At 47.9% G+C, this 14,825-nt stretch overlaps 1 protein-coding gene across 2 annotated transcripts in view; it reads right to left on the reverse strand.

Annotated features, from left to right (window-relative positions):
* LOC129863570 (telomerase-binding protein EST1A-like) overlaps positions 1-13,128 on the reverse strand; it is a 37,018-nt gene extending 23,890 nt beyond the window's left edge. The window contains exons 1-2 of one of the 2 annotated variants that reach the window (XM_055935636.1): positions 13,047-13,128; positions 17-3,224 (exon numbers count right to left, since the gene is read on the reverse strand). In XM_055935636.1, the coding sequence (XP_055791611.1) occupies positions 17-3,224; positions 13,047-13,104 (3,266 nt within the window). In that variant the 5' untranslated portion in view covers positions 13,105-13,128. Of the gene's footprint in view, positions 1-16; positions 3,225-8,840; positions 9,075-13,046 lie in introns of those variants that run through there. The other variant, XM_055935635.1, reaches the window with a different exon arrangement.
* Positions 13,129-14,825: the final 1,697 nt, after the last annotated feature.

The raw sequence follows: 14,825 nt of genomic DNA on the forward strand, positions 1-14,825 counted from the left end.
CTCCTCTCTATCTTACCTGAGCTGAGCCATGCGGTCCAGTCCATCAGCACTGAGTCTGTCTCGAGACAACAGGTTAGTGAGCTGTAACTCCTGACTGTCTGCAGCTCTCAGCAGTCTCCCCAGCTCTCCTCTGGCATGTTGCCCAGCCTCCTCAGGGGTTACACCTGCTCCGGATCCACCCCCTGCTGCAGCCTCGGGTCCATCTGGGTACCCCTGGCCCCTGTACCCCCCGTAGAACTGACCCGGGTGGTACATGTCGTTAGAGGGGGGGATCAGGTAAGGGCCGGCGGGCATAGTGTGGTAAGGGTAGGGGTAGCGTGTGTTGGGGTTCGGGTTGGCGTTGTAAGGGTAAGGGTTGTCAGAGTTCTGGTACTTGTAGAAGGCCTGGGCCATGGCTGCAGCCTGCTGCTGGAGGTGGAAGTGCTCCCCCTGGCGGACCGGGGGACTCCCTGCAGCCTCGTCATCTGTATCCAGGAAGTGCAGCGCTCCGTAACCAACGCCTGTCTGCAGGTACATGGGCTGCTGCTGCTGGAGCGATGCATGCTGGGAGAGCCCGAGGGCGGGTTTCTGGTCGGGGTTGTTCGGGTCCCAGAGACGCCTTGTTCCTCCGCCCCGCCCTCCTCCTCTCCCTAGCCCCGCCTCTCTTCCTCCACGGATCCCACCAAACAGTAGCCTCGGCCCGGGCTCCCCCGGCGAATTGGAGAGGTTGGTGTGGGCGGGGAGGATGAGGATGCCCCTCCCCCTGCTGCGAGGCCCAGTGACCTGTCTGCGTCGCCCCTGGGGGTCCTCGCCGGGGCCTGAGGTAGCCTGGGAGGAGCCTGACTGTCTGTCACTGTGAGATATTCTCAGGAGACCTCCTCTCCCTCCTCCTCCTCTGTGCCTCCCTCCTGTCACTCTGCTCTCCTCCCCCCTCTTCCTCCTCTCCGGGCTCCAGTCCTCCTCTCCTCCGTCTCTCCTCCTCCTCCTCCTCTCATCCATCCAGTCTCCCACCTTGCTCTCTTCCAGTGAGTCAGTAGAGGAGTCTCTGGTGCTTCTCCTCCTGTTCTGGAGCTGACCTCCTCCTCCCTCCCCTCTCTCTCGCTCCCTGCGCCCCAACCGGTCTCGTCGGGCCCTGTCCTCCCCCAACCCCGCTCCCTGTCCCAGTCCAGGTCCGTCCAGACTGGTGCCACTGCTGGCAGAGCTGGTGCTGTAGGTGCGGTTCCTGGGTCTTCTGATGTCTGACTTGGAGTAACGCTTAGAGGATGATGATGGGTGGTGGTGGTTGTTGTTAGGACTAGTGTTGACTCTGCTCCTCTCCTTCCCCTCCGCTGGCCTCTCTCTGTTTCTCTCCATCTCTCCATCCCTCTCTCTGTTCCTCTCGTTCCCCTCCGCTGGCCTCTCTCTGTTTCTCTCCATCTCTCCATCCCTCTCTCTGTTCCTCTCGTTCCCCTCCGCTGGCCTCTTTCTGTTTCTCTCCATCTCTCCATCCCTCTCTCTGTTCCTCTCGTTCCCCTCCGATGGCCTCTCTCTGTTTCTCTCCATCTCTCCATTCCTCTCTCTGTCTATGTCTCGGGGTCTGTTGTTCCCTCTCTGCTTGTTTCTCTCCATCTCCCCATCCCTCTCTCTGTCTATGTCTCGGGGTCTGTTGTTCCCTCTCTGCTTGTCCCTCTCCATCTCCCTATCCCTCGGTTCCTCTCTTTCCTTCTCTCTATCCCTCTGTTTTTCTCTTCCTTTTGTTGGCTGTGTATCTGCAGGACGGTTTGCTTCCCCCTCTGACTCTCTCTTATTTGTCTCTTTCATCACTCGCTCACCCTTCCCCCCTCCTCCTTCCCCTCTTCCTCTTCTCCTGGAGTCCTGATTGCCCCCCTTCTCCCCTCCTCCTCCTCTGTTCCTGCGGTTTCCTCTCTCTCTCTTCTCCTCCTCTGTCTTCTCACCTCCATTTGCTCCTCCTCCCTCAACTCCTCTGCTCCTCCTGCCCTCACCGCTAGCCTTCTTCCTCCTGTCTACTTCCTGACCTTCTCCTTTCTCTCCTCCTCCTCGTCTGTCATCCTCCTCCTCTCTCCCGACTGGGACAGTCACACGGAGTTTCTCCATGTTCCCAGTCAGGTTCTCTGATACAGGGTCTGAGACTGCCGCTGCTGCTTTGCCTGTCTCTCTCCTCCCCTTCTCCTCCCCTCCCCCTCTCTCTCCTCCAGTCTCTTTTTGTGGGGCTGGCTCTCTCCTGACTACAGCCTCCTCTCTAACAGAACCAGACCCAGGACCAGGAGTATGGGCAGGTTTCTTCGTCTCTCTTCCCACTTCCTTCCCCTGGGTGCTGGTTGTGCTCCTTCGGGCCCCTGGCTGATAGATCTCCCGGTCCGGTTTACGAGTCTTCCTGGTGGGCTTGGCAGAGCCAGGGGAACCCCCTGCTGGCTCCGGGAGGTCTGGGTCTCTCCCACTGTGGTCGTTCTCTCTCCCTCCATCCCTCTGGTCCTTCTCTCTCCCTCCATCTCTCTGGTCCTTCTCTCTCCCTCCATCTCTCTGGTCCTTCTCTCTCCCTCCATCCCTCCGGTCCTTCTCTCTCCCTCCATCCCTCTGGTTCTTCTCTCTCCCTCCATCCCTCTGGTCCTTCTCTCTCCCTCCATCCCTCCGGTCCTTCTCTCTCCCTCCATCCCTCTGGTCCTTCTCTCTCCCTCCATCCCTCTGGTCCTTCTCTCTCCCTCCATCCCTCTGGTCCTTCTCTCTCCCTCCATCCCTCTGTCTGGAGCTCTGTGGTCCGCTGCCTGAGCCCGATGGCCCCCCTGCACTGCTACTGTTGCTGCTACTGTTGTCGACTCTGGTGGTGTGGTGGTCACCTCTTTGAGTCCTCTGTTGTGCAGATGCTCGAGAGCCTTCGCGGTTAAAAGTAAAACCTCCCCCACCATGACTACCCCCTCCTCCATATTTATCTTCTCCTTCTTTCCCCATCCCTCCATCTGCACATCCAGGTTCAGTTGAAACCATCTCAGTGGTGGCCATCTTGTGTCCTTCTTCCTCCTTCTGCGGTGGTGGTGACATCACCAGCTCCTCCTCAGGGTCAGAGGTCATGGTTACAGGGTCTCCAGGGTGACGAGGGGAGGTCACCACTTCGCCTTCCTTGCTGTCATGGCGACGGCTGCCGTGGATGGCCTCGGACGTGTAGCATTGCAGATCGGGGTGTTTTGATGCGTCGTTGCCGTGGTTACTCTGCTGCTGGCATTCGCCACGCCACTCCTCTCCTAGCTCCTCTGTGACAGGGAGAGAGGGAAGGGGGGGATAGAAAAGGGAGAGATATAGTTGGGGAAAGAGAGGGAGAGGAATGAGGAGAAAGGGAGAGAAATATTAGCAGTGATGACAAGGTGTGTGTTGAACTTGAAAGTGTTCCAAGAAGCTGTAGAGAGGACGTTCAGACAACAGACAGACTGCTTGTCCTGTCCTACACACAGTAACACTGCAGAGTTAACACACAGACACAGTTCCACCTGCACAGAGCACATCACATCCTATCTCACTTCTTATGTGTGATTCATCTCCCAGTCAGCTAATGAACTAAACTGACTCATCAGGCTCTTCAACTAACCCTCAGCAGGAGACAGTTTAAGAAGGTGTGTGAGAGAGAGAGAAAGAGAGACAGACAGAGAGAGATAGAAAACAACAAATGTGGGGTTAAAATTGGCAAAAAACACATTTCTTTCCACAGGGCTGTGGGGTGAGACAGGGATGCATCTTAAGCCCCACCCTCTTCAACATATATATCGACGAATTAATGAGGGCACTAGAACAATCTGCAGCACCCGGCCTCACCTTACTAGAATCTCTAGTCAAATGTCTACAGATGATCTGGTGCTTCTGTCCCCAACCAAGAAGGGCCTACAGCAGCGCCTAGATCTTCTGCACAGATTCTGTCAGACCTGGTCCCTGACAGACCTGATCCCTGACAGACCTGGTCCCTGACAGACCTGGTCCCTGACAGACCTGGTCCCTGACAGACCTGGTCCCTGACAGACCTGGGCCCTGACAGACCTGGGCCCTGACAGACCTGGGCCCTGACAGTAAATCTCAGTAAGACAAAAATAATGGTGTTCCAAAAAAGATCCAGTTGCCAGGACCACAAATACAAATTCCATCTCGACACCGTTTCCCTAGAGCACACAAACAACTACACATACAACTACACATACCTCGGCCTAAACATCAGCGCCACAGGTAACTGAGTCTGACAGCACAGTGGGTCGACGAGGATTTCCTACTGAGGAAAGCCGTATTGCATGCTCAAGAATGTGCTGGTTCTCATACCGCTCCTGCCATTTCAATGGCATTTGAGAACATGTTTGAAACTTGTTAACATGAACACACTCCTAGCGCCATTCAACCAACTGACTGGAGAAATAAGCTCATCAACTGTGTCTGCAGCAGACGTGATACCCTCTGTCATGGCATTGAAACGCCTGCTCAACAAAACTGCCGACACAGACTGTGGGGTTAAAACTTACAAAAATAATCTACAAGAGGCTGTGAACAAGCGATTCGGTGGCATTCTCTCTGAGCCTCTTTACTGTGTCGCCCCCATGCTTGATGCTAGGTACAAGGACCGCTACCTCGATGCAGACAAGAAACAGGGTTTACGTGAAATGTTACAGACACAGCTGGACAAGATGAAAACGGACACAGTGACAGTGCCCACCGAGGAAGAGAGGCCACGGACAGACAGACAGAGCTGAAACTTCACTGCTTGACATGTATGATGAAATCCTGGATGAGAATGAAACGACTGAACAAATGAACAATGAAACAGCACAGCAAGTAAGTGAAAGAAATAGGTTTTGATAATGTTTTACTGGTAATGGGGACATACGTAAATGCCAACAAAATAACTTTTTGGTCAGTGTGTGTGTGTGTGTGTGTGGTGTGTATGTGTGTGTGTATGTGTGGTGTGTGTATGTGGTGTGTGTGTGTGTAACCTTTATTTAACCAGGCAAGTCAGTAAGAACAAATTCTTAATTACAATGACGGCCTACCACCGGCCAAACCCGGATGACGCTGTGCAAAATGTGCGCCGCTCTATAGGACGGCCGGGTGTGATACAGCCTGAAATCGAACCAGGGACTGTAGTGACGCCTCTTGCACTGAGATGCGGTGCCTTAGACCGCTGCGTACATGTGTGTGTGTTATCTACTTAACTGTACTAGAATGCTTAAAAGGCCACTAACATTTTCAATATCGGTTATCGGTCAAAACAAATCATATTTCAACAACAAAAAACGGACATGGCACACACTCCCAACTGCCCCAGGGCCTGGATATAAGTTGTAGCTATGGTGTGCAAATTGTTATCAAGGCAACGGGTGGCTACTTTGAAGAATCTAAAATCTAAAATCGATTTTGATTTTTTGGTTACTACATGATTCCATATGTGTAATTTCATAGTTTTGACATCTTCGCTATTATTCTACCATGTAGAAAATTGTAAAAATAAAGACAATTTAAAAAAACTTGAATGTGTAGGTGTGTCCAAACTTTTGACTGGTACTGTGTGTGTGAAATGAGTTTTGATTTAGAATGGAGCATTATCAGGCACCTGTAGCGGGTCAGGGGGAAAAATACAAGTAATCTATGCACTTAAATAGCGAATGGAGGACTCTTTTCCCGTTGTTCATTTTCATATCAGCCAGCTAGGCTATACTCCTGTTGTAAAGCCAAACAATGTTCTTAATATTGGGAAAGTTGAGAAATAAATATAGTATGCCTTGCCTACAGAAAGCTGCTGGGATTACATTTGCATTGATGTCAGAGTGATTAGAGGGACAATAGAATGCTGAGTACCAGGCAGTTAGCAAGTTTGGTAGACTGCTAATGACCATCAGCTGCATCAGAGCTTGAAGAAGCCTAGTTACCGTGACTATGTGGAATTTGACTACGGTCATTAGTCGTGACTACCAACGTGGCGGTAATACAGTCAGAGTAACAAGCCCTAGGCGCAGCTCCAATGTATCAACTGTTTAAATGTAACAACCGAAGACTCATCAGGGTCTGCATCCCCGCTTGCCATCACCTCTAATTTTTATTTTAAAAACTGACGGCGGAATAGATGCACAGGAAGAGTTGATGGAGAGAAGCAGGTGAGTGATGGCTGGAAGGGGATGTGGCTGGCTGGAAGGGGATGTGGCTGGCAGGAAGGGGATGTGGCTGGCTGGAAGGGGATGTGGCTGGCAGGAAGGGGATGTGGCTGGCTGGAAGGGGATGTGGCTGGCTGGAAGGGGATGTGGCTGGCTGGAAGGGGATGTGGCTGGCTGGAAGGGGATGTGGCTGGCTGGAAGGGGATGTGGCTGGCTGGAAGGGGATGTGGCTGGCTGGAAGGGGATGTGGCTGGCTGGAAGGGGATGTGGCTGGCTGGAAGGGGATGTGGCTGGCTGGAAGGGGATGTGGCTGGCTGGAAGGGGATGTGGCTGGCTGGAAGGGGATGTGGCTGGCTGGCTGGAAGGGGTGCTGGCTGGCTGGAAGGGGATGTGGCTGGCTGGAAGGGGATGTGCCTGGCTGGAAGGGGATGTGGATGGCTGGAAGGGGATGTGGCTGGCTGGAAGGGGATGTGGCTGGCTGGAAGGGGATGTGGCTGGCTGGAAGGGGATGTGGCTGGCTGATCACAGCTGCCACACTTGAGATGTGCATGAAAGTGAAGTGGACGTTACAGCACATACAAGAAACTAGTTGCTGTTGCTTTTTTTTTTTTTTACTACATTTATAAACCAAACTGACTTTATAAACATTTTATAATAGGTGTGAGCTTTTTAGATCGGTAGGGACCAAATGTTATATATATATCATATATATATATATATATATCATATGAAACGGTACTATGGAGCCGTGGCCGTGCATGACTCCAAAACCATCATTAAGTTTGCCGACGACACGACGTTGGTAGGTCTGATCACCGACGACGATGAGACAGCCTACAGGGAGGTCAGAGACCTGGCAGTGTGTTGCCAAGACAACAACCTGTCCCTCAACGTCAGCAAGACAAAGCATCTGATAGTGGACTACAGGAAACGGAGGGCCAAGCGAGCCCCTATCCACATCGATGGGGCTGTAGAGGAGCAGGTCAAGAGCTTCAAGTTTCTTGGTGTCCACATCGCTAAGGAATTATCATGGTCCACACAAACCAACACAGTTGTAAAGAGGACGCAACAATGTCTTTACCCCTCAGGAGGCTGAAAAGGTTTGGCACGGGCCATCAGATCATCAAAAAGTTCTACAGCTGCACTAGTAAGATCATCTTGCCTGGCTGCAAAGACTCCAGCCACCCAAGGCATATACTGTTTTCTCTGCTACCGCACAGCAAGCAGTATCAACGCATCAAGGCTGGAACCAACAGGACCCTAAACAGCTTATACCCTAAGCCATAAGACTGCTAAATAGGTAGTTAAATAGTTAACCAATAGCTATCTGGACTATCTGCATTGACCATTTACACATTAACTATTTTGACTCATCACATACGCTGCTGTTACTGTTGATTATCTATCCTGTTGCCTTGTCACTTTATCCCTACCTATATGTACATATCTACCTCAATTCCCTCGTACCCCTGCACATCAGCTCGGTACTGGTACCCCGTATATATAGCCAAGTTATCCTTACCCATTTTGTATTTATTCCATGTGTTATTATTTTTCTAATACTTCTCTTTTTTTCTCTCTCTGCATTGTTGGGAAGGGCAGTAAGTAAACATTTTGCTTAGTCTACACCTGTTGTTTATGAAGCATGGGACAAATAAAATGTGATTGATTGATATGGTATTCTAAAATGTTGGAATCATCTTCTGTTCAAGATGGCGCAGGAGGGGATGCTGGCGTCTTATTGGCTCTTAACCAACCGTGCTATTTTGTTTGTTTTTCACATTGTTGGGAACTTATTTTGTACATAATGTTGCTGCTACCGTCTCTTATGACCGAAAAGAGCTTCTGGACATGAGAAGAGCAATTACTCACCTCGAACTGGACAAAGAATTTCTCTTTAATGAGTCGGACAGGAAGGATATACTCCAAACAACCGTACAGGCCCTCATCCCCATCATTCTCCAAGTCTATGTCCAAGAGGCTTCTAAACAGCTTCTACCCTCAAGACATAAGACTCCCGAACGTCTAATCAAATGGCTACCCAGACTATTGGGAATCCCCCCCTCCGTTCTACGCTGCTGCTACTCTGTTATTATCTATGCATAGTCACTTTAATAACTCTACCTACATGTACATATTACCTCGACACCGGTGCCCACGCACATTGACTCTGTACCGATGCCCCCTGTATATAGCCCCGCTATTGTTATTTACTGCTGCTCTTTAATTATCTGTTATTCTTGTCTCTTACTTTTTTTAGGTATTTTCTTAAAACTGCATTGTTGGTTAAGGGCTTGTAAGTAAGCATTTCACTGTAAGGTGATCTGTTGCCACAAGAAAAAGGCAACCAAGTGAAGCGCAAACATTATTTTAAATACAACCCATGTTGATTTATTTTCCTTTATGTTCTTCAACTATTTGCACTGTGTTACAACATCGTACATAGCCATAATATAACATTCGAAATGTCTCTATTCTTTTGAAACTTTTGTTTTGTCAGTGTAATGTTTATTTTTCATTTAAATGTTGTTTATTATCTATTTCACTTGCGTTGGCAATGTAAACATGTTTCCTATACTTATGTAAGCATGGGGGGCGTTTGAAAACAAACGACCACATGATGAGCCTAGCTACCATTAGCTAGCAAGTTAGCGTTAGCCACTTAGTTTCGTGGCACTTTATACTTTGGGTAGCTCATTTTGCGTTCTCTTTCTTAGTGTATTGAGCACTTTCTGCGATCGTTCTCACCTCTGTGAACATCGCCGTTGTTGACGAAACTCGACGCTTCAACTCGAAGCTCCGCAGCAGAAATCCGTACTCTGTCTAGTTCACTGAGGTCTAATTCGTCCGCCATCTTCGTCTCTATCTAACAACACAAACACACGGCGCCTCGGAGGGACAAAACACAACGCACCCGCAGAGAAACGCGTTTAGATAAACAACTGTTTGTCATTCTGGGTACAGTAGCCAAGCTTGAACATTAGGCTATACTTAGCCGAAAGGCCGGCAGATGGCGATATTGATCTGGTATTGATGGCTCCAAAAGCATTGTATGCAGTCGGCTGTTGTAACAAAGACAGTACAGTATGAAGATACGCTAAAACTGCTTATCCAATCCCCGATCACCCTTGTAGGCCATGTGATGAAGAGTGATGAAGAGAGTTTAGAGCACATTTATTGAACTGCTAGCTACATAACTAAAGAAACATGGGACCTGACGAGAAGTATTGATTTCGATGTATAAATTCCAAGACAGTCTTTCACTGTGTTTACACACATGGATGACAATGCTAAAGAGCTATGGTGGACAATAATATGCATTGTGAACAATAAGATTGGTCACTGTGACAAATCAAATTTGATTTTGATGTTAAGTAGTCTAATAATGAAGCCATGTAATGATGTGAAAATAGACTTGTATTTATATGAATGAAATATGTGACCTGACGAGATGTATTGATTTCGATGTATAAATTCCAAGACTGTCTTTCACTATGTTTTTTATACTCACATGGATGATAATACTAAAGATCTATGTTGGACAATAATATGCATTGTGAACAATAAGATTTGGAAGACAAGCTGTATGATGACTATAAAAAACTTTTTGTCCCCTATGACATTATTTTTAAACAACTCAGAACAGAATAAAAACAAGAACAAAGGTGGACTCCAAAAAACAAGTTGACCTACAAAACCTTCCATGGACACTATTAAATATGTAAACTACACAGGGAAACCCAGCCGCGAGCTGCCTAGTGACGCGAGCCTACCAGACGAGATAAATGCCTTTTATGCTCACTTCGAGGCAAGCAACACTGAATCATGCATGAGAGCACCGGCTGTTCCGGACGACTGTGTGATCACGCTCTCTGTAGCCGACGTGAGCAATACCTTTAAACAGGTCAACATTCACAAGGACGTGGGGCCAGACTGATTACCAGGAAGTGTCCTCAGAGCATGCGAGGGCCCATTTGGCATGGGTCCTCAGATCCTCAAAAGGTTCTACAGCTGCACCATTGAGAGCATTCTGACGGGTTGCATCACTGCCTGGTATGGCAACTGCTCGGCCTCCGACCGCAAGGCACTACAGAGGGTAGTGCGTACGGCCCAGTACATCACTGGGGCCAAGCTTCCTGCCATCCAGGACCTCTATACCAGGCGGTGTCAGAGGAATGCCCTGTAAAATTGTCAGACTCCAGCCACCCTAGTCGTAGAATGTTCTCTCTGCTACCGCAGGACAAGCGGTACCGGAGCGCCAAGTCTAGGTCCAAGAGGCTTCTAAACAGCTTCTAACCCAAAGCCATAAGACTTCTGAGCATCTAATCAATTGGCTACCCAGACTATTTGCATTGCCCCCCCCCCCCCCCCACCCCTCTTTTATGCTGCTGTTACTCTCTGTTATTATCTATGCATAGTCACTTTAATAACGCTACCTACATGTACATATTACCTCAATCACCTCGACTAACCGGTGCCCCCGCACATTGTCTCTCTACCGGTACCCCTTGTATATAGCCTCCACATTGTCTCTGTACCGGTACCACCTGTATATAACCTCCACATTGTCTCTGTACCGGTACCCCCTGTATATAGCCTCCACAATGTCTCTGTACCGGTACCCCCCTGTATATAGCCTCCACATTGTCTCTGTTCCGGTACCCCCTGTATATAGCCTCCACATTGCCTTTGTTCCAGTACCCCCCTGTATATAGCCTCCACATTGTCTCTGTTCCAGTACCCCCTGTATATAGCCTCCACATTGTCTCTGTTCCGGTACCACCTTTATATAGCCTCCACATTGTCTCTGTTCCGGTACCACCTGTATATAGCCTCCACATTGTCTCTGTACCGGTACCCCCCGTATATAGCCTCCACATTGTCTCTGTACCGGTACCCCCCTGTATATAGCCTCCACATTGTCTCTGTACCGGTACACCCTGTATATAGCCTCCACATTGACTCTGTTCCGGTACCACCTGTATATAGCCTCCACATTGTCTCTGTTCCGGTACCCCCTGTATATAGCCTCCACATTGTCTCTGTTCCGGTACCCCCTGTATATAGCCTCTCTATTGTTATTTTACTGCTGCTCCTTAGTTGTTTATTACTTGTATTTTTTCTTCTTCTTTTTTTTTTCTTCTTAATACTGCATTGTTGGTTTAGGGCTAGTAAGTAAGCATTTCACTGTTGTAGTCGGCGCATGTGACAAATACAATTTGAAGTGGCCCCTCAGGGGTGCGTGCTTAGTCCCCTCCTGTACTCCCTGTTCACCCACGACTGCGTGGCCGTGCATGACTTCAACACCATCATTAAGTTTGCTGACAACAACGGTGGTAGGCCTGATCACCGACAACGATGAGACAGCCTATAGGGAGGAGGTCAGAGATGCCAGGACAACAACCTCTGCCTCAACGTGAGCAAGACAAAGGAGATGATCGTGGACTACACGAAAAGGAGGGCCGAACAAGACCCCATTCACATCGATGGGGTCAAGAGTTTCAAGTTCCTTGGTGTCCACATCACCAACAAACTATCATGGTCCAAACACACCAAGACAGTCATGAAGAGGGCATGACAACCCCTTTTCCCCCTCAGGAGACTGAAAAGATTTGTCATGGCTCCCCAGATCCTCAAAAGGTTCTACAACTGCACCATTGAGAGCATCCTGACTGCTTGCATCCCCGCCTGGTATGACAACTGCTCTGCATCTGACCATAAGGTGCTACAGAGGGTAGTGGGTACGGCTCAGTACATCGCTGGGGTCAAGCTTCCTGCCATCCAGGACCTATATATTAGGCGGTGTCAGAAGGCGGCCCAAAAAATGGTCAAAGACTCCAGTCACCCAAGTCATAGACTGTTCTCTCTGCTACCGCATGGCAAGCGGTACCGGAGCGCCAAGTTTAGGTCCAAAAGGCTCCTTAACAGCTTCTACCTCCAAGCCATAAGACTTCTGAACAATTAATCAAATGGCTACCCTGACTTTTTTTTTTATATATAAAAAAGTGTAACGGATGTGAAATGGCTAGCTAGTTAGCGGGTACGCGCTACTAGCGTTTCAATCAGTTACGTCACTTGCTTTGAAACCTAGAAGTAATGTTGCCCCTTGCTCTGCAAGGGCCGCGGCCTTTGTGGAGCGATGGGTAATGACGCTTTGTGGGTGACTGTTGTTGATGTTTGCAGAGGGTCCCTGCTTCGAGCCCGGGTATGGGTGAGGGGACGGGCTAAAGTTATACTGTTACAAAAGCAAGGTTGGCTAGCCAAGACAAAAATATGTATAACCAACTCAAGATAGTTAATCTGTGTCGTTCACAGTGGGAGCAAATGAAGCATAGCGGGCAGAACAGGCATGGAGGTGGGACAAACCAAGCAGGAGAAAGCAAGATCCTATTGGCGCGTTGTAGCATGCATTTGCACATTTCAGTTAGGGAACGCCTCCGCTGTGAAGTGCGCAAGTGCACAAACTCAATTTTACATTACACTCCTACTAAACAACGCATTTATTTTTTACTTTGGCAAAGCGTCAAGTCTATACAACTTAATGCACTGTGGTCGTAACATATTTTAGTTTTGGAAACCGAAAAATGTATTGAGATCAGATGTTTAATCGATTAGAAAATTTCGAGAATGTCGGCCCAGTTTCACGTAGTTCTTTCCTCTCCCACTACTGGACTTCCTCTCACTACCATATTTGGTGGTGAGAAAACGGTAATCAATCACAATATGTTTTGGATGAACAAATTCATACTAATTACCAAAAACAGTAACCAAATTCACACTATTATACTGGATTTCAAACAAAAAGAAAAACTGTACTCCAGTCGGATTTTTAACATCGACCCCCTCCCCTGTTTTAATACAGCTGCTAAATTGTATTTATTTATTTAACCTTTATTTAACTAGGCTTATTCTACTCGCTGTTTACTATCTATGCATAGTCACCTTACAAATTACCTCGACTAACCTGTGCCCCTGCACATTGACTCGGTACCGGAGGCTGGAGCCTCTTCATTCACCCTCTGAAACATTCCGGCTGCTATGTTCATGTGCTACTCGGAACTAGGAAACTCTGAAATGTCATATTAGCTAATTTCTTGTAGTTATACACGTGCCACGATCAACAAATCATCAAGTCTGACTTTTCGAGTTTCCTAGTTCCGACTAGCATAGGAACGCAGCATAAACTCATAGGTAGAAACACGTAATCGGGTCTAACGGTCGTCAGGCGCTGAACTGCGCATGTACAGGCCGTCAAATCCAACTATAAAGTTTGGAGTAATAACATGTTCAACTACTTAAGACATTGGCTCGAATCTATGTTTTGCGTTTAGATATTTGAGAAAATTAACAACTAAACAATATTTTTTCACTTCTCTCTTTAATAACTTATCAAACCCCCAAACCCCTGCCTTGTCGGTTTGGTCTTTTTCCCAGTCGTTCCCGGAAGTCTGGCGATGTTGCACCTCTGGGTTTAGAAACTCTGTGGCTGTAGCCTGATCGGTTGGACGCGATATGCAACATCTGGGACGCGCATTCGTAGGCATGAGCCACTTTAGCACGGTGGTGGAGCATTGTATTTCATGTTGAAAGAACCGATCCACAGGGGATACGAGTGTATTTCCGGCTGCATGAAATGCCTTTGGACGGTAAGATGGAAACGACTCAATATCGTCATCTGCCGGCTATACCCTTTCTACCTCACGACCCAGAACGGGGTCAGTAGCCTAGGGACCGCGTGTCAAGACTAAAACAAGGATATATATATATGTGTGTTTAGTTTATTTGTTTTTGCAACTCAGGCTTTCAACTTATTGCTGTTGAGAGTTGTAATAGTAGAACGCACAAGGTCTCTAAATGTGGTATTGCATGGGCAGTTTTCCTCTTGTTATGTCAATCACTGACAGACCTTAGAGAGCTATTTATAACCTGTCAAAAACGTCCTGTTGATCCACCTGCCCATGTTAGCCAGGTAAATGATGCTAACCTATTTAAATCTTGTTGGGTAGTTATCGTAGCCAGATGATGTAGCCTTGATCCCCAGGGGCCCCCATTGATTTTTTTGAGCCACTCAGGTATCATATCACCTGAGTATCATATGAATACGCTGAGTTTGTTACTATGCCGATAAATGACAATATCCATCCGGACCTTTGCCACCCAGGAAATATGTGTGACCGGACCACAAATAATAGTTGAGAACCCCTGCTATACAGTGTAATTTACAAATGAAGTGAATTATGATATGAATTAGGTTAGAAATGTATTCGAATGTTTAGTCAAGATTTGCGATATGTCAGAGTATGTCTACAAAGTGAAACAACACCAGCCTGTAGCCAACTAAACAAATGGCTAAAAGGGATCTGACTGCATTCTTTTAAATTGTTTTTAGAAATATTTGGATGAAATAATGAATCTATGTGGGTGGTAAGTGAAGTGATTTTGACTTTATTAGACATATAAAAGCTTGTTTGTAAGTCATTTCAAATACATTACATTTCATATGTGCCTCGGTCAACAATGATAAGTAATTTTCTCTCTTTCTCATCTCTCTTTTCATTCGCTTGTTAGCACTCTCTGTTGCGCTCTCTCTCTCCGTCGCTCTCTCTCAGTCACTCTCTCTCTCCGTCGCTCTCTCTCTGTTGCTCTCTCTCTGTTGCTCCCTCCCCCTCTCTCCCTCTCTCCCTCTCTGTGGAATAATGAGATGTGTGAATGGAGAGGGAGGGGGGATGTGAG

The sequence above is a fragment of the Salvelinus fontinalis genome, chromosome 10 (genome assembly GCF_029448725.1).
Source record: "Salvelinus fontinalis isolate EN_2023a chromosome 10, ASM2944872v1, whole genome shotgun sequence".
Taxonomy (NCBI): domain Eukaryota; kingdom Metazoa; phylum Chordata; class Actinopteri; order Salmoniformes; family Salmonidae; genus Salvelinus; species Salvelinus fontinalis.